A 24,568-nucleotide genomic window follows, 5' to 3' on the forward strand; every position below is an offset into this window, starting at 1 on the left:
TCGTGCCTCATGGAGTCTCAGCAGCCTCAGACAGTGTGGGCTGCACCCTCCACCTTGGTGGCCACTCCTGGCCTCCCCGTGGCCTCTCTGCCAGCTCCTTTTTCTCTGCTTATCTGTCATTGTGACAGGTCTGGGGAGGGAGCCCAGGCTTTTCTCCCTCCATGTCCTCTCCCTGGACCATCCACTCATGAAGCTTCAGCCACCAGCTAGATGAGCCCCAGATCTGTGCCTCCTGGGCAGCCTGGGCTCCAGACCCCTAGAACCGACTGCTGATTGGACCCTTCCATCTGCATGACCCAACGACCTCTCAAACCAATCCTAAAGGGAATCTACATCTCCCCCAGGGAAAACCTGCTCCTGCTCCTACGCCCCTGCTGGATGGCACCTCCTCAGCCCTTGGCTCCCTGAGAGTGAGGGTTAGGGGGCCTCACCTGTGGGGCTGGCAGAGGAGGCCACTGGCACAAGGGCATCGGTCCAAGGCTCCATCAGGCTCTAGCTCCCAGGTGATGAGGTCCAGAAGCCGGCTGGCGGGGTCATGGCAAAGCTCGCCCTCCACGGGCAGGGGTGTGCACACAGGGAACAGCAGGCCTGGAACCAGCCCAGAGTCACCCCTGTGTGCCCCGTGTAGGGTAGAAGGGCTCCAAAGGGAGGGGCAAAGAAATGGAACATAACCTCCTACCTCCCACCCTCAACCCCAAAGTGCAGGTTAGTTTTGAAGATACGCAATGACAGGAAACAAGAATGGCAGCCTGGGCTCAGGAGGGAATGATTGGTAGGGCTGAAGCAGGGAGGACTGCCTGGAAGAGGTGGGCTTCTGCTGGATTTTGAGGGCCAGAAAGTCTGGAGAAATTAAGAGTGAGGCAAAGGCATTCAGGCAGAGGGACAGCACCAGCAAAGGCCTGGGGTTGAGCTCAGTGGAAAATGTCAGGGCCGGTGAAATTCCCAAATAGGCCAAGAAGTAGTGGAGAGAAAAGGAGGGCAAGTAAGTTGGAGCTGCATGAGGCCTCACAAGACAGCCTAAGGAGTCTGAACATCGTGGGAGACAACAGGAGCTGCTGCAGGTCCCAGGGGAGCAACACCCAAAAAGCAGCCCTTTAGGAAGATCACGGAGGCGGCAGGTACAGGGAGGACTAGTGGGCTGGGGATGCAGAGCTGGGGAGGCGGCAAATGAGAATTTTTCAAAACCCTAGTGGGGGCGGAGAGAGCCTGAGCAGACCTCACCTGGGAGAGGCAGGACGGAAGATGGGAGTGGAAGCGGGTGATTCACAGGTAAAGGAACCTGGGAAATAAGGAGTGGTGGGAGGGAGGGGGCTGCTAGTCCCACCCCATTCCAGACTGGGCTTTTGCATCCTGAAGTCATTTAACTTTTCTGAGCATCAACAGGGGAAAAAAAAGAGGTGGTCTTCCCACTCCGGGCAGAGGCTGTGGGAGTGCAGCACACACTGATGAGCATTTGGGAGCCTATCCAAGAGGTGGGACGCGAAACCATGTGGTTGGCATGGACGTGGCTCCAGGAGGTCCAGTGTGGTGGAGCTTGGGACAGGGTTTTTCCTGCATCTGAGGGGAGGCCACTCACCTCTCTGGAAGGCACAGCACAGCCCCGGCTGGCAGTCCCTCTGGTTGTCACAGATGGTCCCATTGCTGCCCCTGGTGGCCATTTTGGTGCAGTGACCCCAGACACACAGCTGGTCTCCACAGCACTCACTGTCCCGGGTGCAGAGCTGCGGACAGGTGGAAAGAGCCTAGAGCCAGCGGCTTAGGGACTGGGGGCCTGCTGAGAGCCCAGCCTGAAGATACCACAGATAGGCCAACCTGCATCCTCCCATTGTAGAGACAGGCAGACCAGGCTGAGATTTCAGTGAAAGTCAATGGGACAGAGGTGGGAGCTTGGCTGGCGAGACATGGGGGTCAGAACGCTGGAAAAATGGCACCGGGAGGACTCATGGATCTGAGTCTTTCTCCACAGCTCAAGATTTTGCAAAGAACAGCAGGGGGTCTTTGTGGTCCCCACAGACTTGTGCTGTTCCCTTTTTCCTTAGGTCCCTAGGTCCAGGCCCAAAGAGGCAAGGCCCAATGATGAGCCGATTAAACTAAGGCCCAAGCCAGCCCAAGATGAGGATGGCCTGCGGGTGCCAGGGTCCTGCAGCCACACAGGGCATGGCAGTTAGAGAGCAAAGTGAGGTCCCCATGGCTGTGCCCAGTGATGGTACGGAGTGGGGTTGGCTGGGAGGTGCAACAGCAGTGGCCTCACCACAGACAGTCGGGTAAGGTAATAAGAACTGCTTGACTTTCCAAGCGTATTAGCATGCTGTGTTATTGTCTGAATAAGGAAAAATGACTATGAAAAGTCTGTGAGTCCATGTGGCTTCGTCCAAAATGCCTGTTGGGTGAAGAGTCTCCTTTGCTCTGGCTCCACATTTCCCAATGTAACCTGCACTGGGGCAGTGCCCTGGCCTCTTCTTGCCCTGTCCCTCTGCCCTCTCTTATTGGCAGATTGGAGAAAGATCTGGTGGGTGGGGTGCAGGTCCAGAAGGAGAGCAGCTGCCGCTCTCCCTGCCTGGGGGCTGCCGGAATGTCTCTGTTTGTCTATTAGGATGGGTCATCCCCAGGGGAAGCAACAGGTGTAGGGACACCTCCTCTCCCTTCCCTCCCCTTCTTGAACTCCCGGCCTCAAGAGATTCTTCTGCCTTGGTCTCCCCAAAGTGCTGGGATTACAGGTGTAGCCACGGTGCCTGGCCATCCCTCCCCTTCTCTACCATCAATGACACAAACAACATGACCAGAGGACATGGGGTGGATGGGAGTGGCCCTGGGTCTGCAGATGGCTTCCTGTCATCCCAAACTGGAATGATTTCCTTGTCCTCCAGGAGTCAGCCCTCTGGGGAGCCCTCTTGGGTCCTCCCCATCATGGTGAGGCTCTTCTGGGAAGCCCAGCTGAGAACGCTGGGGCCCCTGGCTTTCTCCCCCAGGTGCCCGAGACCCTGGTGCCACAGCCCCAGAGGCCCTGGCATACTCACCATCCTCTGGCCCCGGCATGGCTGGCAGGTGTACTGGAAGCTGGCAAACTGGCAGTACTTGCTGGGCCCACAGTCCTCGTCGATGATGCACTCCTGGGGAAGGGCACAGGGAGCAGATGTGTCAATGGAGAGCAGAGCAGCAGGCCCACAGTGCCCAGGAAGGGCCAGGCCCGCTTCCATTCCCCATTCTTGACCCCACAGGCTCAGCAGGGTCAGGAAAGGCCTCCAGACTCTAGTCGCTCCTGATCCCTGCCTGGCTGCACTGCCCTTCAGCATCTCCATGCCTAGGAGGCTTGGCAGCCCAGAGCCTGGAGGATCCCACACCAAATTCACACAATCGCCATCTGTGCACAGTTCTCCCCCACCCACACCCAGGGCAGGAGCACAGGGACTCAGGGCTGGTCTTCCACACAGAACATATGGATTTAATAAAAAGTGCTAATGAGGTCCAGGCCCGCCCGACTGCACAGGAAAGGCTGGAAGACAGGCCTCAAGGGCTCTGCTGACTGTGAAGACTGGGAGGCAGCAGAGGGGGCATCACTAGGGACCCTGCCAGAAAGCCACAGCCCTGCCCACAGAGAGTGCCCTCAGGGTCCTGGGTCTAGGGTCCCTGCAAGAGGGAAAGGCAGCTGCCAGCTTGGAAATGAATTAGAGGAGGGTGGCTGGACTCCAGCCCTCCCAGCCCAGGTGCTGTCTCCTCATGGCTGCCAGCTCTGCCTGGCTGGAGAAACAGGGAGAGAGGGAGTGAGGGGAATCTGTCCACCCCAAGGCCTGAGTCACAGAACAGGGAGGCATGGCCGAGGGCACTGTGACCTGCCATGGTCGCCGGTCACTGGCAGAAGCAGGGCTGCTTCAGCTCCTGGACCTGCTGTCAGGCTCAGGCCTACGAACCGGCAGCTTTACAGCAGGGGAAGGAGGGCAGGGGAGGAAGGAACATGATGACAGGAATGGCCATTGATCGCCCTTTTGAGGTATCAGGCTTGACGGCCCTGATCTTGTTCAGTGACTCCTCCCAGCAGGAGGCAGGTAGGGACTGCCTTCTCTATATTGCCAGCCGGGAAATGGAGGCAGAGAGGTCCCTCCAAGATAATGTGACTAGTTCAGGGTGGAGGGTCTCTTTCCACCACCAGCCCTTGAGCCAAGGGGGTTCAGGGCTCCACATGTAGCAGCCAGTGGTGAGAAGGACCCTCCTGAGGCCTGGTATTCTGGGGCCCAGCAGACCTTCTGGAAGGGTCTTGAGGAAGGGAAGGACCGGCTCTCCCCTCTAACCCAGAGCATCCTCCCATCCTGAATGCGGGTGTGGAGCCCCACCTGGAAGAGCCTGGCCGGGCAGGCCTGGACCTCCGGCAGCTGCCTCCAGTCCCCTTCCAGGGGCTCTGCTGCTCTGATCAACACTGCAAGTGCTGGCGACCCAGCAACCAGGGTGCTCCCTTGCAAAGCATTGATGCTTTTGTTTCAGTTACTTTCCCAGCACCCCTTAAATGTCAGTCATGATACCATCGCTGTTTTTACGGATAAGAAAACCGAGGCTCTGAGTAGGGTGAACGGCCGCCCAAGTGAAGGGACTGAGTCTGAGCCAGAGCCCCAACGGCCAGAGAAGTCCCAACAGGGCTGGGAACAAATCACAGACGCGCTTTGTCTCAGCCCAGCACACGCTCTTGTGCACAGACACAACTCAGGCTGCTCAGCCGGAAGCCTCCTGACATTCTTTCCAAAGCAGAATGGCAAGAAAATGGAGTGGGAGGGACGACATTTGGGAGAAAGGAAGGGTCAACAGGCACAGAATCCCTTCTCTGAACCAGCCATATTTTGAGGGACTGGGGACACAAAGGTGAATGTGAGGAGGCCTCTGCCCTTAAGAAATTCGTAATTCAATTGGAAAAAGAGAGAGAGAAAGAGCAACCCAGTAGCAAAGGAGACAAAGGGTATGAACAGACAACTTAGAATAACAGAAATTTGCCTCTTCAAATAGAAAGGCGTTCAACCTCACCAATGAAATCGATCAAGAAATGCAACTTAAAAGAGCATAATACCATTTTTTTCACTTAGAATGGAAGAAATTAGAAAGGTTGAATGTCTCCATGGTGGGTGGAATAACAGCACCCCCAAAGATGTTCACATCCTATTCCCCAGAACCTGTGGGTATGTTATATTACATAGGAAGGGGAAATTAGAGGCAGAGGGAATGCAGGTTGCTAATCAGCTGACCTGAAGGTAGGGAGTGCACTCTGGATTATCCAGGAGCACCTACCTGACAGAATCACAAGGGACTTTAAAAATGGAAAAGGGAATAGAGGAAGAGTCAGTGTCAGAGTGATATCATGCCAGGTGTCACAGACACTCCATTGGCCATCCCTGGCTTTGTAGATGGAAGGGGGGCCAGGGGCCAAGGAGCAGAATCTCTCTTAGAGCCTCCAGAGAGGAATGCAGCCCTGCCCACTCTTTGCTTTTAGCCCAGTGGGACTTGTGTTGGACTTCTGACCTCCAGAACTGGAAAACAGTAAATTTGTGTTGTTTTAATCCAGTAAATGTGTGGTAATTTGTTACAGCATCAATAGGAAACTAATAAAATATTCAATGTTAGTTTCAGGAAATAAGCATTGCCAAATGCTTTGGGGTAATTAAAATTGAAGATTTTTTTTTTTTTTTGCAGGCAATCCATCAGCATCTATCAAATAGTTAAATGTATATGTCCTTTGACCCAATCAGTTCCCTTCCTGGTGACTACCCTCAGAAACACTTGTCCATATATGTAAATATCTGAGAACAAGGGTGTTTAAGGCTATATCGTTATATTATTTATAATCCAGAAATAACAGAAATGTCCAACCAGAGGGAACTGATTATTGTACAGTCATTTCACAGAAAAATCCCTCCATGCAGACATTAAAAAGAATGCAGTTGTTCTTTGCATAATGATTTCTAAAACAAGCAAGGGTTAGAACCATAAACAAAAGCAGGGAAATGTTGAAACCATAAGCTTTTGTAAAGCCCTTCTGTAAAGCAGAATAATACCACACTCATGCCTGTGCCCAGTACTGTGGCTGGAACATCATGGGCGCACAATAAATATGTGTCGAGTGGGTGAAAGCACTTGCATCTTACTGTGGCAAACAGGCCAACAAAATGCGGATCATTAGCAATGGTTTGAGAACTAGCGCAAAAAACATACATTCCATTAATTTGGCTTCTCATTCCCCCGAAAGGCCTTCGTAGACTTGCGATTTTCACTATACATTTCCTCTCCCAGATCTTTAATTAAAAATATGAGCTAAGATTCTTCTAGCATCAATTCCTATAAGACCCTGCTGTTTACAATTATCCATCAAGACGGGTGCATTTTCATCCTTAGGAATATCTTCCTTTCCCTAAACAGGCTCCTATGCATGACAAAGCATATTCCCTTCAAACTTAATTGTTTTTCTAGGTACGGAAAAAAAATTTTGGCATGGAACTTTGCCAAAAACCTTTGAAAAATCTAAATATACCAAAGCTACTGGTTTCCTTTGGGGTATCAGCAAGGAGTGCTGGTAGGTTAGTTCCGCATGATTCCCCTCAAGAAAGCTTGAGGCTTTTGTTATAATCAAGCCCACCAGCTTGTCTAGTTGGATGTGCAACTGCCATTCCCAGCAGGAACACACTCTTTAAGAGTTGTGGTCATACTAGAAACTTCAGGACTCCAAGGTGCACAAACTGAATCCTAGTTTTGCCACTTAACAGCTGTGAAACCTTGGGCTGCTGACTCTACCTCTATTAAAAACAAAGATGAAGGCAGGAGCTGTTTTGCAGGGCTGTTGTACAGAGTTCATGCTTGGTGAATGGTGGCCATAGCAACAGATAGCTATGCATCTGCTCCTCCACACATCCAATGCCTGATCCCGCCATGGTGCACCCCTGCCAGGGGGCCAGCTTGTGAGCAGAAAGGAAGGTCTAAATCAACAGGGCCTTAAGGCATCCACGAAAACTTGACATCTCTGTCCTGGTCAGCACTTGGGGATCAAACATCTAGTCCTGACTTATCTACATCCTGAGGGTGTCAAACAGGTGGGCAGTGGCCTGTATGTCCACCCCAGGCAAGTCCTGGGGCAGAGTGACCTTTAGTTGTACAAAGGCCAGGCTCTCCATCCAGTAAAGCTGTTTGTATTGAGTCTCTCCTGAAGACCGCTAGCAGTAGGGGCTGGCCTCACCTTTCCCAGTGTTTGTTAGACCTGAGGAAGAGGTCAGGCCCTCTATCCTTAGCAGAACTGAGTGGGTGGGTGGAGAGGACATGTGTCAGTGCCCTCCAAGCACAGACAGGCCCTGAGCTGAGAAATCCAGGTTTTTTTCTTTTCCATAATTCTAATTGCTCTTAGCTGTGCTCAAGGGTTCTGTCCACATTTGAGCCAAGGTGTTAAAGGGGCCTCAGCACCCAACTGGGCTCTGGATGGCTGAGAAGCTGAAATCAGAAATAAGAGGCCTGGGAGGGAAGGCGGGGGCTCTGGGCTTTTTAAAGGGGCCTCAGCACCCAACTGGGCTCTGGATGGCTGAGAAGCTGAAATCAGAAATAAGAGGCCTGGGAGGGAAAGCAGGGGCTCTGGGCTTGGGGTCTTGTTTTAGTAAGGAATGAGTACCTTGCAGGGCCTCTATCTACCTCTTAGCCCTGGGACCAGAAGAGGGACTCCATCCTGAAGTGAAAGGCAGACCAAAAAGCACTTCAAAGGCTATGCCTGCAATCCATCACATGCAGGCACAGAGCCCTGGCCAGATAGGACCACTAGTGCCCGCCACCTGGCACAATTTCTCTCTAGTCTCCTTGACATAGTCCTTATCCCTACTTCACAGATGTGGAAACTGAGATTGAAGGGTAGAATCTGCCCAGAGGTCACCCAGCTTGACTGGACTGGAGCCGACAGACACTTTTAATTTCCTGCTGGGGAGATCACCATTTCTCTCTCCTCTTCTTCAGTCACAACTTAGTAGCACCTGCCCGGGACAGGGCTCTGGGCCCCATGCATCCCCAGAGACAGAAGGCAGGAACTCACGGTCAAGGCCATAGCCACTGAGCGTCTGGGCCCAAATGTCATATGGCTGGAAGACAGCACCCTGCTGCATGGACTTTAGCAGCTCCTCTCCAGTCCTGGCCACTCCTGTTTGCCCCCACTCCTCCCTCCCATCCTGCTGGGGGAATCTGACAAACAGCCCAGAAGCTGGCCATGGGGAATGCAGTCATTCAGAGGATGGCTTCTTTGTTGTCCCGAGGAGGGAACTATATTTAGAAAGCTCAGAAGCTGGCGGGAGCGAGGGCTGACCGGGAACACAGCACAGATTTGGCAGGAATGTCAGGCTGGAAGCAGCCCCGGTGCTTTGACACTATCATGAAATAGTGGAAAATGGCAAAGGAGCCATTCAGAGTCTTTGATTTTCCAGTTTAGAGTTGATCAGAGGAGAGAGGCTCTGAGTGAGCAGAAGTCAAAACTTGGAGGAGGGAGAGGACAACAAGTGAGTCCCTGGAGGCTTTCCCAGAGTCTGTGTGGGGCCCGCAGAGGCACCGCTTCTTTGGGACCCTTCTGATGCTGCATCTCATTCCTCATACTGGCTGGGCACTTGGATTTCCCACACTTCTCAGGAATCCCAGACATTCTTGTTCACCGGAGGCCCAAAGGAAGAGGCTGCTGGGGATGGATGCCTCCAGGGCCAGGGCCTTCCCCAAGCTCCTCTCAAGCCCATGGCTCTGGAGAGAACATCTTCAGGGCAAGAAGTGAGGGTCAACTGCATGCAGAATGGAGGCCCAGGACCTCCACCAATAGGATGCACTTGTCCTCAGAGCTCTGCACACTGTGCAGGAGGAGAGGACAAGAGTGAGGTTTAGAAAGCGCCAACCAGTTGCCTGCACATCCTTCAGGCTTTAAGTTTAGCATGCCTCTCGGATCCTCACAGCCACCCTTTGAGGTCAGTCACCATCTTAGTCCATTTTTGCTGCTATAGCAGAATACCTGAGACTGGGTAATTCATAATGAACAGAAATTTATTGGCTCATGGTTCTGCAGGCTGGCAAGTCCAAGATTGAGGAGCCAGCATCTGGTGAGGGCCTTCTTGCTACATCATCCCCTGGCAGAAAGTGAAAGGGCCACAAAAAAGGGCAAGAGAAAAGGGGACCAAACTTGCCCTTTTATAAGAAACCAACTCCCACAATAATGGCATTAATCCATTTATGACTGTGGAGCCCTCAGGATCTAAATACCCCTTAAAGGTCTCACCTCTTAATACTGTTAAAATGGAAATTGAATTTCAACATGAGTTCTGGAGCAGTCTCTGACTCTAATTCCCCCAGCATGTGCTTGACTCGCAGCTGCCATTCACTAAAAGAATAACAGAAAGTTAGCTGGGCATGGTGACATGCACCTGTGATTCCAGCCACTTGGGAGGCTGAGGTGGGAGGATCGCTTGAGCCTGGGAGGCAGAGGTTGCAGTGAGCCAAGATCGCACCACTGCACTCCAACCTGAGTCAGACAGTGGACCCCATCTTGAAAAAAAAGAGAATAACAGAAAGAACGAACTGACCAGTAGATGAACCACTGGTCATAGAGCCTTAGAGCCCAATGGTGTTGATGGAAGAAAAGCTCAGATTTACACACACATTCATAAGAGCACACATCCTTCCCTCACAGCTCTCAGAAGGAAACAATCCTGTTGACATCTTGATTTCAGACTTCCAGCCTCCAGAACCGTGACAGAATAGATTCCTGTTAAGTCGTCCTGTTTGGGGTACTTTGTGATGGCAGCCCTAGCAAACTAATACATGCACCTTCCCCCGATACAAGCCAGCAGCCCCAATCTCCTCTGTTTCGGATCTTCCACGCACAGTCAGCTCTGTTCCTAAGCCTTCAGCATCTTATTGCTAGAAGGTGACAGAGGGGTGGTCAGTGGGGAGGTGCTGGTACATTCCAAAGGATGTGGAGCCACAGGGACCAGAACAGGGTCTCTTGGCTGAGCCAGGCTCTGGCACCCCAGCCCCGTACACATTCTAGTCACTGAAGGTTTGGGTGGGGCATGTTATCTGTGGATTACCATTTCCTGGCACCCTGGGGGGTGGTGTGGTCATGCCAGGCCCTGAGTGCTCCCAGGATGAACAGATGGTACAATTTGTGAGATAAACAAATAATCCTCTCCTGGACGTGGGGCTGTTCCCAGAACCCATGGGTGGGGAGGCAGCTTGGCCCAGGCACCCTCCTGAGCAGAGGCGGTCCTCTGGTAGAGTCAGCAGTGTGGGTGCAGCGGCCAAGGTCCTGGTTCACCCAGGGCTAGGGGTATCCTGGGATGCAGGACTTGCAGTGCCAACACTGGGAGAGTCCAGGCACAGTTCCCCATTCCCCACTGGGCCCCCACACTCCCCTCTACAGGCTCTGTCGCTGCACTTGCCATAATGCTGGGTCACAAGTCAAGACCATATGGCACAAGTGCGTCTGGGGCCATGTAGGGCTGAGATAGGCTTTTGCTCCCACACCTGGGTTCTAATACATGTTCACTTACAAGCTAGGTGATCTTGGCCTAATTACTGAGTCTCTCTGGGTCTTATCTGTAAAGTGGGGAACCTCATGAAGTGACTGGACAGATTAAAGGAGATAACAGATGCAATAGTGCTTAGTGGCCTCCACCCACTGTACCCCTAGAGTGGATCTCTATTTGCAGTGCTTAACTCATGGCAGGAGCTCAAAGGATGGCCTCTCCTGAGCTTAAGTGTGGGCCAATGGGTCTTGTTTGTTAATGAATACATTTCTACTGAAAAGGCCCAGAACATCAGGCTTGAGCCAGTGCCCTTCCCATTACCAACAGCACAACTTCCTGCTTCATCCTAGAGCCCTCTGCTCTGGAGGGGAAGACAAGAAGAAGGAGGACAGTTGCAATGGAACCAAGAGAGGGCCCAGGATGGGCCAACTACCAACAAGGACAAGGAGACTGCAAGGGACAAGAAAAAATAGACACAATTCAATCACCCCTGGGGGCTAGACCCTTGAGCATCCATCACCTCAGCTCATCCTCACACTATCCTGTCTTCCAAAGTAAGCAAGAGAAGCCCCATTTGACAGATGAGGAAACTGAGACAGTACAGTGAAGTCACTTGCCAAAATCAGAAGTGGCAGAGCTGCACTCAAGCCAAGTTCTGCTCAACTGCAACCCAGTGCTCTGTGGAGCTCTCTCTGGGAGTGGTTGGGCTGGGTCGGGGCCCCAGCCAGGGGGCAGGAGGTGGCAGTGTGAGGCAGGAGGGAACTCTGGAACTCTCAGGGAGGTGGAGCACTGCCAGCTGTGCCTGCTGCAGGAGGGCAGGGTCCACAAGGCTGGCCCTGGTACAAGGTGACTGGAGGATTAGCAACAGTGCCCTGAGGAAGAGCAGCAGGCAGCTTCCCTTTTATCCTACAGGATTCCCAAGTCAGGCTTTCCCCATTCCTGAGAGTCCTTTTTTGACCTTAAAACCAGGCCAGTCGCAGGAGCCTATAAGATGCACATTTGTCTGGAACGCAGCAGGGCGCCTCCAGTCTTTCCTGGATGCTACACTGGAAACTCTCAGCCAGCTCAGGGGGTGGGGGCCCCAAACCTCACTGAGGGGCTCTAGCCTGACCCGCTGCAGAGACTGCCCTGTGGAAAAACCCAGGCAGGAGCCAGGAGCCCATCAGTGCCAGCTATTGTTATTCTAAAGTGCCAATGTCTGCAAAGGCCTGGCTCGCCTGGGGCTGCTCCCACCAATTTTCTTCCCCCAAGTCACACAGCCCAGGAAAGAGGAAAATGCACCCCCGAGCAGAGCTTGGCACCCCAGGGTATGGAGAACACTGCTCCTAACCCTTTAGTGCCTGTCATGCCTTCCTTAATCAGGAAAGAGTCCTGGAGTTCTCTCTCTCCTCCTATCCTCCCTCTTCTCCTTCCAATATATACAGACAGCTCCCACCTCCAGAGCTCCTCTGGGAGCCTTCTCTCTTTGTCGGTCCCTGGAAAAGCTTGTTCCTTCCTCCAGGAATCTTGTCCTGCTGCCAGGCCACCGAGAGCCAGCCCTCCACACACAGAGCCTCCCAACATTCTTTCAGCCTGAGTAGCATTTCCTCTGGAGAAGTTAGACGCATATTTAACTCCAAAGGAAGCGGCTTGTCTCTACTCATCCAAGTGCCTGTCATCCCACCTGGGTTGGCAGCCGTTGGGAAAGCCCTCTCTACCCACTCCCCCCAACACTTCTCCGGGGACTTAGGGTCTGCACAGCCCCCACCACCTATCCAAAGGCACGCTGTGTGGGTGGAGCCACTGAGCCTGGCCTGGGTCTATTCCCCAGACACACCGAGTCCACAGTTAGCACTCCATATGCAGAAGATCAGGAGGCTGATGGGCATTTCAGGCCCAAATGCACTGACAAGTCCAGCAGCACTTCCAGGTCTCCCAGACCCGCTGCCTCCTCCATGGCTCCTTATTCCACTTGCATGGGACCTCTTTGTTTAGGGGCCTCAAAGTGGGGAACCTCATGAGGTTATTGGACAGATTAAAGGAGATTTAGCCAAATTTAGCAAATAAATTTTATTTGGCTGAATTTTATTTGTCAGATTTAGCAAATAAAATTATAGGATGCTCAGCCATAGTTGAATCTCAGATAAACAATGAATAATATTTTCATACAGTATGCCTCAATTATTACATGGGACACACTCATACCAAAGATTATTTTAGATTCTATAGGGTGTCTTATATTTTATGTGCCAATCCGATCAATGTGAAGTTTCAACAGGTGCATTTCTTGGAAGAGAGAAAGTGGGGTTGGCCTTGAGCAGGAGAAGGTTGAGAAGGAAGGGCTGGTGGCCACAGAAAGAGAGGTGGCCTCAAAGACATCCATGAAGATAAGCCAACAAGGACATCAGGGTGCCTGCTCCTGACCCCACTCCAGGGAGGAGGCTGGGAAGCACTGCCCTTCCTCCCCGTACCCACTCACGACCCCAGATTCTGGCCTGTGCTTCAGGGGCTTTGTGAGCATGTGCAGCTTTTCTTCTTCTTCTTCCTCTTCCTCTTGTTCTTCTTCCTCTCCTTCCTCCACTTCTTCTTTTTCTTCCTCTTCTTCTTCTTCTTTCTTCTTTCTTCTTTTTTTTATCATTTTGTTTGGTTTTGTTTTTAACTTTTTTTTGTAGAGATGGGGTCTCTCTATATGTTGCCCAAGCTGGCCTTGAACTCCTGGCTTCAAGTGATCCTCCCACCTTGGCCTCCCAAAGTGATGGGATTACAGGTGTAAGCAACCATGCTCAGGTGCAGCTTCTGTACTTGGAGAAAAGGCCTCTAGATTGTGTATGATCACAGGGGTTGTCATGAAACAATCATAGCCATAATGGCCGATATTTATATTGCTTCCTAGATATTATTCCCAGAGCTGTCCTGCATCCTAAGCATTAACTCACGTGATCTCCAAAACACTCCACTGAGAGAGGGCTGTTATTATTCCTTTCTGTTTTACAGATGAGGAAACGGAGGCACAGAAAGGCTGAGTAACTTGCCAAAGTCACACAGCTAGTGAGTGCTGGAGCTGGGATGTGAAGCAGCAGCTGGCTCTCCTGCTAGGTCAGGCAGCAGATGGGGTCCGGGATCCAAAAAGATGGCCAGGCTGAGTATCCCACGGTAACAAGAGCAGCTACAGAGGTGGGGAACAGGTTCACCAACACAAGGAAAGGCATGAATCACAACAGTGAGAGCCTCAGACTCTCCCCAGCCTGACTTTTCCCATCCACTCAGGGGCCTTGGCCTTTGTTTCCCAACCCGCAGGGAGCTCCAACTGTCCTACCCTTGTGTCAGGAAATGGAGGCTGGGCGGGGAAGCCTTGGCAGGAGCAGCCCCCTGACAGCTGCTGCTGTATCTGCTCAGGGCCCACAGGCCTTTCAGCTGCTCCAAACTCCAGGCTGCAAACCCCACGGGACCTACAGTGTCTGGATGCAGTGCAGGAGAGCCAGCCCAGGTCAGTGTGAAGTCCCCCATGTGACTCCGGGAGAAATGCTTCCGGTCACAGGCGGGTAGCCAAGTTCTCACCAGGTTCTCAGGAACTGAATCCGGATGTGGATCCCAGGAGATGAGTGCCAGAGAGAAAGGAAGCTGGCTTCACTCCTAACTCTAGCCTCCTGAGAAGTCTCTATTCCTGCCCAGCTCCTGCTAAGGCCAGGAAGTTGGTGAGGAGGGACTCTGGTGGTTTGGGGCTCACTGTCCTGGGGTTTCCTCACAGGCAGAGAAGGGCCTTTGCTACCCTCACAGATGCTCCCACCAAGTCATACCTCATCCTATGCACAATGTGGCAGCAAGGAGGCCAGCGTCCAGCCACCAGCCTGCCTCCCTCTCCACCAGACTCCTTTCTGCAGCTCCAGTTATCTGCCTCAAACACAAACTTGATTATGCACATCCCTGATCATAATTGTTCAGAAAGCTGCTCCAGCCGAGGGGCCCTGGAGAAGGCTGAGGGTTGCACAAATTCAGTCAACACATAATCGGAGGAGACAGCCTGCCTTCCAGGCCCTGGGAACAGTCAGCCCGCATCTGTGATTCTGACATCAAAAAAGAATGTGACAAGGAGAGAGGGAGTGAACAAAAGGTGTGTCCCAGTGACCCGGGGAGAGGGAGGCCTGGAGCTCCGTGGCAGCTCTCTGCTCTGACTACACCAGGCACCCGGGAACCCATGACTTCCCTTCAACAATCTCAAGCTCCCTCGGCTCTAATTCTCACTCACCCAGCAACCTACAGAAAACCAAACTTGCCCCCCAGGACCCTGACACCACATAGGGAGCATCCTGGATGCGGGTCCCCACATAGAAAGAGATGTTCCTCAACCCTGCAAATTAATAGCCTGTGCTTTTGGTTTACACATTAGTGAGGTCAGAATTTAGTTAGCAAGATTGCTGAGCAGGTCCGGTCTCTGAATCTGCAGGGCTTACGGGTTCTGGACTCTCACAGACTGACCAAGGTCATGAGTTCCTGTAAGACTGTCACCCTGAGCACATTCTACCTCACAACTGACTGTCTCTCCACCTTCTCCAGCAACCATGACCTGGAGTCCAAACTGCATGGTATACAGAGCTCTTATTGGTCAGCTCCCAACCTGTTTTCCAGCCTGATTTTTCTGACCTCCCTAGGACCCAGATTTTTGGCCCATGCTTTTAGAATGCCCTTACCTCCCTTATCTGTCAATTAATCTTTAGGGAGCAGCACAGATGTCTCCTCCTCAAGGAAGCCTTCCCTGACTCTCCCACTGGGCAGCTAGCGCCTCTCTCCTGGGTGCTCCCCAGTCCTGAGTACCCACCCCAGTTGGGTACTCAGGGCTGGAGTGATGAAGAGAGGAATAGTTCAGGGTTCACGGACCAACAGGTGGTTATAAGACATGCCAAGACTCATACTGGGAAAGGCAAGATTCAGATGGGAGGGCTGTAAGTGCCCACAGTTGGCTTTTCTCTCTGAGGGGTGGTCCTGTCCAGGCGACCCATGGCTGGTTGGTCACTGGTGTCTCCAGGCAACCAAACGAGGGAAATGCCTCAGTCCCTAAAGCCCCCAAGACCTGCACTGAAATCACTGGCCTCTTCTCCACCCAGAGCACTCATAGCTTCTTCAACCAAGGGATTGCTTCTAGAAACAGAAAATAGCAGGGGGCTGGAAGGCAGCATGCCCAGCCCTCAATCATACCGTCCTCATCCTAGCAGAGCACTTGGCTCTAATGACTCACTTCTAATGAACTAACTGGAGGAAGTAATGCTGCATAACTTCAAGGCTGGGTTCTAAGAGGCAACATAGCTTCCATTTGGCTCCTTCCCTTGTCAGGTGCCTGCCCTTTGAACCAAGCCACCATATTGTGAGGAAGTCCAGGCTACATGGGGCGGCCAACAGCACTGGCTAGGGTTCCAGGCAACAGCCAGGAGCTTGGGTGAAAAGAGCCTCTAGATGGCTCCAGCGCTGGTCATTGAGTACCCTGGCTTCAAGTCAGAGGTCTCAGGTATTACGGAGCAGAGACAAACCATCCCCATGGTGCCTGTCCAAGTTCCTAACCCACAGAATCCAGGAACATAATAAACGGTTGTTTTATAGTGCTGAGTTTGGGTAACAGATGCCCAGAACATGGTGCATCCAAACTCACCCTCTGCCTTGCCAGCCTTCCTGCTGGGCACTTTGAAGGTGATGGTCTCAGAGCTTGGCAGGTATCACCAATGCTTACGGGGCTGGGGGTGGGGCTGCTCCCCTGCAGCAAGGCTAACCAGAAGCATAATCATGATGGGGTTTGTGCCCTCAGCAATCACACACAGCCATCTAGAGAAAAAAGGCCTGTCTCATATCCCTCTGCCTTAGCCTTCTCTCTATGCCTCCACTTTATAGCCCCGTGACTGATGTCAGCAACTTTTCCATCTCTACTTTGACCCTGCCTGGCCTTGGCTAGGACCCCTGGGCCTTCTCGGTTGCTCTTCAGGCCAAACAGGTTTATATTATCATCCATGGCTAGGCAGCTCCCCCACCCCCAGCAGAGCTAGCATTCCTATGAACCTGAGGACTTTTCATAAGATATCTGTCCTTGTGGATGTCCTGGTCTCTGGATCAGCTGCTGCAGGTGCTCCCCATGGTCCTGGTTGGTCTCTGAGGAAAGCACCACCCCCATTCCAAGCATTGCCCCGGTGATGCTGGAAGTCCATGGTGAGGGCCTCTTTTAAAAAATAAGTGTTCTGGGCAATGAACAGCAGACATCTGGAGCTGCCTCTGGGGAGTGCTGTGGGCGCTCCAGGGTAGTCGGAGTCACGGGGGCTCCCTAATCACCATGTGTCAGGGGCGTGGGGACAGTCCTCCTGAAAGAAACACTGGAGGAGAGAGATCTGGGGAATCGTAACAAGCCTTCCTAGGGGAGATGACAGGCCCTGCTGGGTAAAGGGTCTGGGTGACACGTCAGGTCTCCTAGGAGTTGGCAAGTTGGCAGAAACATGTCCCACCAGCTTCCCCGTGGCGCTGTCTGAAGGGTGGTACCTGCTCTACCCCAGCCTCTCCAGACACTCAGCCACCTCCACAAATCTCCATCATCTTTTCCTCCTTTTCTGGCTTCGGGGTGCAAATAGCACTCTGGCTCATGCTTCATCCATATCCTGCATCTCCTAGTCTTCCAGTCTCAGCCACTTTTTGGGACACACCAGAATTGGTGGACCTCTCAGAGCTGACATCTGCCCCAGGCTAATAATGTTCAGCCGTGGAGGGTAGCAGCGCCCGGCCGTGGCCACAGAGTTCTGGGCCTTCTCGCTTCCATGGGCCAGGGAGACCACAGCCAGTCCTCGGGCCACAAGTGAGGGCGATGTCCCGCCACAGCCATGGTGGCCAAGGTCCATACAGGGCCTCCTGGGGTGGCCAGAGCTTGTATCTCTTCCCTCAGAAAACTCCTCTGGAGGCCCTAATGAAATCCCCTTTCTCTCAAACACGGCAATTAATGGGATTAAGTTTAGAGTGAATCTCATGATTTACCTGCACCCAGATAAGCCTAGGACTGTTCACGGGATTGGTTGTGCTATTCTTTCATTCATGCAAGGGAAGGAATGATGCAGGGGATGAGGGCTAGGAATTGGGCAGGATTCAGGGACAGGGTAGAAGCGCATGCTTCTGTTTTTCGGTAATTACAAAAAGCCAAGCAGGCTCTGATAGTGTCCTCACTGCCCAGCCTCATTTTGATCACATTCAAGACACTACCCCGTCCTTGGGGATGGATAGAGTTTCTCCAGATTGACTCAGTTGGTTTCTTGTTTGCCCTTTTTAGATGAGTCAGTGAGCTGACTTGGCCTAGCTCAGTCTCTTAAATTTGGTTTTCCTTTGCCTTGGGAAGAAAGTAATAAATGTGCCAAGTCCCTCCACACTCTCAGCACTTGGAGATAGCACCTATGCAAGAGCTGGTTCCTCAGGAGACAGTGCTTCTGAGACACAGTCCCTAGGCACATGGACTTGAGAGAACTGGGAGGTGATAAAAACTGCATCACATTTTGTATTTTCTCTGTCCATCCCAAAGGCTTAGGGCTGGAGCCTTCGGTGGGGCAGGTGAAATCTCTCAGGAAGAACAAGGTTCCGGGGGCTGTGACCTGTAATCCCTCCTGACATATCACAAATCTCCACTGGATGTCATGTCTGCATCCTCCAGCTATGCCATGGGTAAGACAGGCCGCAGAGGGAGTATGGAGTCAGAGGATGCTTTATGCAGCAGTTCAGGCTGCCAAGCTGTGGCCACAGGACAGAGGCCTTCTCCACCGAAGATCAGCCTTGGCTGCAGTTGTGGGCAGCAGGAGTCAGTGCAGGCCCCTATCTGGGCTACACTGCTGTCAAATGGTCCATCTGGGAGATGCCCCAGGATGAGCTGGGCACTCGTACATCTGAGACAGAGCCCAGGCCCAGCATTTTCCAGACCAACCCCCGACCCAATGCCTATACAACAATGCTGGTAATCAGAATCTTCTCAACCTTCAGTTTCTTCAAAATGGCTCTTCATAGTCTTTAGGATTCAAACCACCTGAATGGGGAAGCTGGCATGATTCGAGGAACCTCAAGGTTAAGTCTTATCTACAATGGTGGGGATGTCACTCCAATGAAGGCAACAGACAGATCCTTCTACAGCCTCCCTGCTGCCCACTAGGCCATGTCTGTAACTGTGACGAGGAGTGACTAGGAGGCCCCAGTGTGGACACTGGCCTTTTTAAAATAAGGGGTCTTAACTTTTTTTGTACTAGGGACCCCTTTAACACCTAGATGAAGCCTGTTCTCCTGTTCTCAGTATAACAGAGTTAGATGAATAAAGGTAAACATACAGGATTACAAAGAAAAATGGTTGTGTTGAAGTCGAGTTATCAAAATATTTTGAGAGACAGTATTTTATGGGCTTCTTATGAACACACTGGATAGCAAGACCTATCGGCAACTCTGACAACTCTCTTCATCTCTAAGTGCTGAGCATAAATGCTATTTTAAGATATGTATAACAACAGGAAGAGAAAATAAAAATATTTGTGATTGCTATTGGTACGAAGTACTGCAAATAATATTGTGGTTTGTTGTCCACATTTCAGATTAAAGGAAGTGCTCAATTTAATTTAAAAGTAAGTGAAAATAAAAACGCATTACTTTTCCCATGAGTTGTATCCAGATTAAGAAAATAATTCTGCTGTATGCCCAAGCTAAAGAACCACTGCTTCAGTGTCCCTAATCCATTGCCCTCTTTATAAATTCAACTCAAAGAATTTGCTCAATTTCCTTTAAAAAAAAAAAGAAAGAAAAGGTGAAGAAAATCTAAAGCAGAACAAAACAGAAACCAGTTTGTTTTCCCCTGGGCAGAAAAAAAGTCACTTCCCCAGCCCCCTGGCAGGGCTGCTGGGTGGGGGACGGCGCCTGGGATTCCCTGCTGAGCCTCTAAGGAGCGTCCAATCTCCTGCCTTCCAGCCTCTTCCCTGCCCTGAGGAATTATTCTTTCTTTTGCCCCCAACACTACCCACAAAGTTCTTCCACAGTGAGGACGGAAAGGGGTCTCCCAGAATTTTTTAACTTTTCAAGTTGAATCATTTATGCTAATGAGCCTGGGAAAAACTTTAATGTTTCAGTGGTGGAAAAACATATGCTTTGACCTCATTTTGCTCACAAGAGGCCACATCAAATTTTGCTTCACTTTTGTGGGATGGCAAGAAACGTGGAACTCCAGCTCCAAGGAGGAGGCCATGTGCAGATGGTCTAGGGAAGGTGGTCTGGGCACAGCCAAGTTTCCTGCCCCAGACACCCTGGAGCCGCCCATCCTCATAATGGTCTTGGTGCTTCTGGCTGGGGCTAGGAGATTCCTTTGTGCTGCAGCACCAAGGAGCCCAGTCACACCACCAGGGTTGCCCCGGCTCTCCAAGCCAAGACTCAGACAAAAGGCTCTAAAATGACCCGTTCCCCCGACAGTGAGCTCCCCAAGCTCTCTTCCTCAGTTCTTGCTGGGCAAGCCTGGGTAAGTCATTTAACTTCATTGGGTTGCAGTTTCCTCATCTGTAAAATGGGCATGATAAAAACTAACCAGTTATGTTGTCAGAAAGATTAAGGGTGATAAGTATGACCACATTTCATGGCATGTACCAGACATTCCATTACTATTAGTGACCTTCCCACCATCTGATCATTTTGCAAGGCAGTGTTCAGTGCTCTAGAAGGAGTCTAGGCTTTGGAGTAAGACAGACTTATTTGGAAATAATTGTAAATCCCAACTCTGCCACTGACTAGCTGGGTGACCTTGGCAAGTCACTCTGAGCTTTTCACTCCTTATCTTTAACTCAGGGCTAGTACACTGTGTTGTAGGTGGGTTTGGTAAGAGTGAAGGAAAGTAGCTCATATGAAATGGTCACACAGCATCTGTGTATGTGCTTAATGAATATTTGTTCTCTTTCCTTCCTCTCACCTTCCAAATCCCAGCAAAACCATGGGGGTGCGGGGAGAGGAGAGCAGCTCTGCACAAGGCAAGCACTGAGTATGACTTCTGGCCTTTGATTTGAACTTTCTGCTACAGGATGATGTTCTCTCTGGGGAAGGAGGTCCCCACAGATTTAATCAAAAAAGGAGGACCCTGGAAACAATGGAAAAAGCAAAGGCTGCTAGGAATCTCCTGCACATGGGGCTGAGCCTAAGTTCTGCTTGCCAGGCATGAGAAGGATGGAATCTGCTGGCCTCTGCCCACCCCAGCCACCCAGGGACCCCTGGCCTGGAGGGTAGGCCCCTCCGCCATCTTCAAGCCAGGGTGTTTTTCTATCCTAGCCACTACTCTTTTGTTCCTGCCTCCTTTCTGGGAGGCCCTGAATTATGAGACTATGGAAAATTCAGGCTGTTTTCCCTGTGGCTGTATTTTCCACATCGCATCACTGAAATGTGTCATTGGCCAACCTCTTCAGACACGGGAGCATGCCACCCACTTAAAATGCCCCTCTACTGGTTTAGAATGTTCCTTTTCAGCAGCAGCAAGTCTGACACCCCATCAGTGGTGAGAACAAAAGAAAGTAGGTGTGAGATTCCACAGTTTCCTAACCATCTTCCACTGATATCTTCTCCCCTGAGCCCAAGGGGCTCTGCCATCCCTGGGAGAGGAAAACCATACAGTTGTCCTTTTGTGATGTTGGTTTTCCATCTGAGGCCTTTGGAAGGGGGAGGGGCTCAATGACTCTTGATATTAATGACACAAGCTGTAACCCGGGAATGGAAGGCTGGGGATCAAAACAACTCAACATTATGGCTGCAAACCACCATGACTTTATCAGAAATATATCTTTTAATTAAAATGGCCAAAATTTACAACTGGGTTCATATTCCAGTTCTACCATTTTACCGTCTGCCATGACTTCCGGAATTTAACTTCTTTAAACTCCAGTGTCCTCATCTATAAAATAATATTACATCTACTTCATAGTGTTTTAAGAATTAGAAAACACGTAAAACACTGGGTATACAGCCCAGCAAACAGTAGGTATCCAATAATGTAGATGAATGAGCAAAGGCAAGAAAAACAGAGGTTCATTTTTTAAACAAATCAGACTCATTTACATACTTACAGCTCTTTACAGAATCTTACCTTCAAGGAATTTTACTTCTGTTTCTATTCCCCAATTTGCAACTAGATCACACAGCTTTCATCTACTAAGTATGTATTCAACTACTCAACCCCTATCCATGTCCAGCACAGACACAGGGATACACAGGTGGCACACAACAGGTGAAATCCCTGCCTCCTCAGAGTTCAGTCTTCAGACAATCCTTTATGAACTTCTAAATTTTTTCCCTGGGCCTGAGAACACCCTTTCCCAGCTGGTCTTCACCATCTTTCTCAGCATTAGGTGGCCCATCCTCTCAATTATTAATTTTTTGAGATACTATAAAAACAAGGGCACCAAGACCCTGCTTCCTGAAAAAGGAAATTCCAGGTCCACCATGCACTAAAAACTGAACTGAACTGGAAATAAGTTTCCAGATCTGATGGCTGCATGATTTGGAGAAAACTATATCCCCCCCATCTCTGATTTCTCATCTGTAAAATAGGAGGTTTGGTCTGAAGCAGGGGTGGAACACAGGTTTCAAGGATAGTCCTTTCCCAACTGTCAGTTGCTGCTTGAAGTGCTGTGCTGCCTCAAGTGCTGAGGCTATCTGGGCTCATAAGGAAACAACTCTGCAATTGATTAGCAATGTCTGCCATGTGCCCGGAGGTGGGGTATGGCAGTGGATGGGCCACATGTGTTCCTTCCTGGTTCAGAGGAGTTCAGGGGACCCTGTGAATTCTACCATTTATAATTGTGTGACTCAGTGATATACTGTTTTACTTTATCTTTGGCATGAGGCCTGTCTTTACACAAATAGCTTTTTCATCTGTTTGGTCTAGCACCTTAGCCACCATCATCTTTCAGAAGCCTTCTCAGTTACTCTTTCAAAGCAACAGCAACCTTACAACAAAATAAACATATTTACTGATTCATCACACTCATATTCAGTAAACTACTGCTTCCTGCCACAAGGGGTCCAGGAAATTAGGTCAGAAAGGAGAATTTACACTTATTCAGCATCTATTAAACACCATTTTCCAGACATGGCCTCCTACTTGTAAAATACCCTCCTCAGGCAGTCATTAAATCCTCTTTTCACAGAGCAGGAACCAATGCTCAGAGCCATGAGGGAAGTTTCCCCAGAAGCAGGGATTTCAACTTGCAGCAGTTTGGATTCCAAATTCTACCACTATGCTCCCCTAAAACATACCCAAATATCTTGTTTATTCTTTCTCTTCCAGGAGGTGGAGGTGAAAAATGAAACTGACAGTAGACAGAGCAATGAGATCTGAACAAACATTTAGATGACTCAATCTCCATCCGTCATTTTTCCCATAGTCTGCTGGGGATGTGACCAAGAGTAGAGGTTTCCTGCCTGATTGGAGAGACCAGCTCATTTATTAGATTCGGGGGCATGACTGTGAATTCCCTGGGAGCATTAAACATGTCCTTCTGCATTCCCCACTTCCCATCCTGACCCACTTCCCTTCCACTGCTCCGGGCTCTGACCCTGGAAGAGGAGACCGTGTGACTGGGGCCTCTGTTGGCACTGTCCCCTGGCCTACCTCCCGGGAAGCCCTCGCTACCACAGGTGGGAATTGATAAACAACCATCATCACCACAAAACCTCCTTGGAGGCCTGAGTCCCCCATAGGACCTCTTGGGAGTCTGGAGCCCCTTTACAGGGAAGTGGGAGTCCCCTCATGCCTCTGGGGAGTCTTTGAGGACACCATGGAGGGGGTAAGGGTGGGGCTCATAAAGGAGGGTGTGGAGTGGGTGTTAATTACTGAGTGGTCAAGGAAATCACATCTCTGGATCCCCACAATCTCCAAGATGCAGCCTGAGCCTGCATACGCCCAGGCCTAGGGGAAGTTTTCAGCATGTTGGCTACAGACCAGGGTGAGGGGTGAGAAACTCAGGTCAGTGGCATCAGTTAAGCTTTAAAAACACTCCCTGAGACTATGGCTGCCACACTGCAGAGGCAACCGCTGGAAACAGAGTTGGGGAAGGCACTGCCTTATCCAAGGACAGCAGGGGCCAGGAATTTTGAGACAGTCCTTCAGCTCACATTGGGCACTTATGTCCTCTAGTGCCTACAGTCATGAAGACTGAAAGGTTGAAAAAAAAACTTCTACCTTGTGCCCTGCTGGTGGGAATGCAAAATGGTGCAGCCACTATGGAAAACAGTATGGTGTTTCCTCAGAACATTAAAAATAGAATGACCTTATGATCTAGCAATTCCACTTCTGGGTATATATCCAAAAGAATTGAAAGCATTTGATATGAAAGAATATCAAAGAGATATTTGCATACCTGTGTTCATAGCAGCATTATTCACAATAGTCAAAAGGTGGAAGCAACCCAAGGGTGCATTGACAAATGAATGGAGAAACAAAACATGGTATGAATATATGAATATATCTATGTATATACACACACCATGTATTATCATTCAGCCTTAAAAAGGAATGAGATTCTGATACCTGCTACAGCATGGATGAACCCTGAGGACATTACACTAAGAGAAATTCACCATTCATAAAAATACAAATAGAGTATGATTCCACTCATATGAGGTACCTTGAGTGGTCAGAATCATACAGACAGAAAGAAGAATGGAGGTTGCCAGGGGATTGCAGGAAGGGGGCATTGTTTAATGGGTATAGCACCTCTGATTTGCAAGATGAGAAGAATTCTGGAGAATTCTTTTCTCCAGTATAATTAACCCTGCTGAATTATATGTGTAAACATTGTTAAGATGGTGTTTTATATTATATACATTTTATCACAATTTTTGTATGTTGCATTAAGAACATGAGTCTTGGAAGTTTTGGAATCCACAAGACCTAAGTGCTTCATTTTATTTCTCTTTTTTAGTACTGGCTCAGCCACCTACAAGTTCTGTTTTATAATTTTCTCTGAGCCTCAGTTACTTCATCTGTAAAATGGGGTCAACTGGGTGTCTGCCTTGTATCATTGTCATGTGGATCGTGTGAAGGAATGCAAGTCAGATGCCTGGCACAGCGC

General features: G+C 50.4%; 1 protein-coding gene across 4 annotated transcripts in view; it reads right to left on the bottom strand.

Moving 5' to 3' along the window:
- DKK3 (dickkopf WNT signaling pathway inhibitor 3) overlaps positions 1-24,568 on the bottom strand; it is a 46,498-nt gene that overhangs the window by 2,269 nt on the left and 19,661 nt on the right. For all 4 annotated transcript variants that reach the window (XM_003818170.5, XM_034932154.3, XM_034932155.3 and 1 more), the window contains exons 5-7: positions 3,018-3,110; positions 1,577-1,721; positions 432-588 (exon numbers count right to left, since the gene is read on the bottom strand). In XM_003818170.5, the coding sequence (XP_003818218.4) occupies positions 432-588; positions 1,577-1,721; positions 3,018-3,110 (395 nt within the window). The remainder of the gene's footprint in view (positions 1-431; positions 589-1,576; positions 1,722-3,017; positions 3,111-24,568) is intronic.

This window comes from Pan paniscus, chromosome 9 (genome assembly GCF_029289425.2).
Source record: "Pan paniscus chromosome 9, NHGRI_mPanPan1-v2.0_pri, whole genome shotgun sequence".
Taxonomy (NCBI): domain Eukaryota; kingdom Metazoa; phylum Chordata; class Mammalia; order Primates; family Hominidae; genus Pan; species Pan paniscus.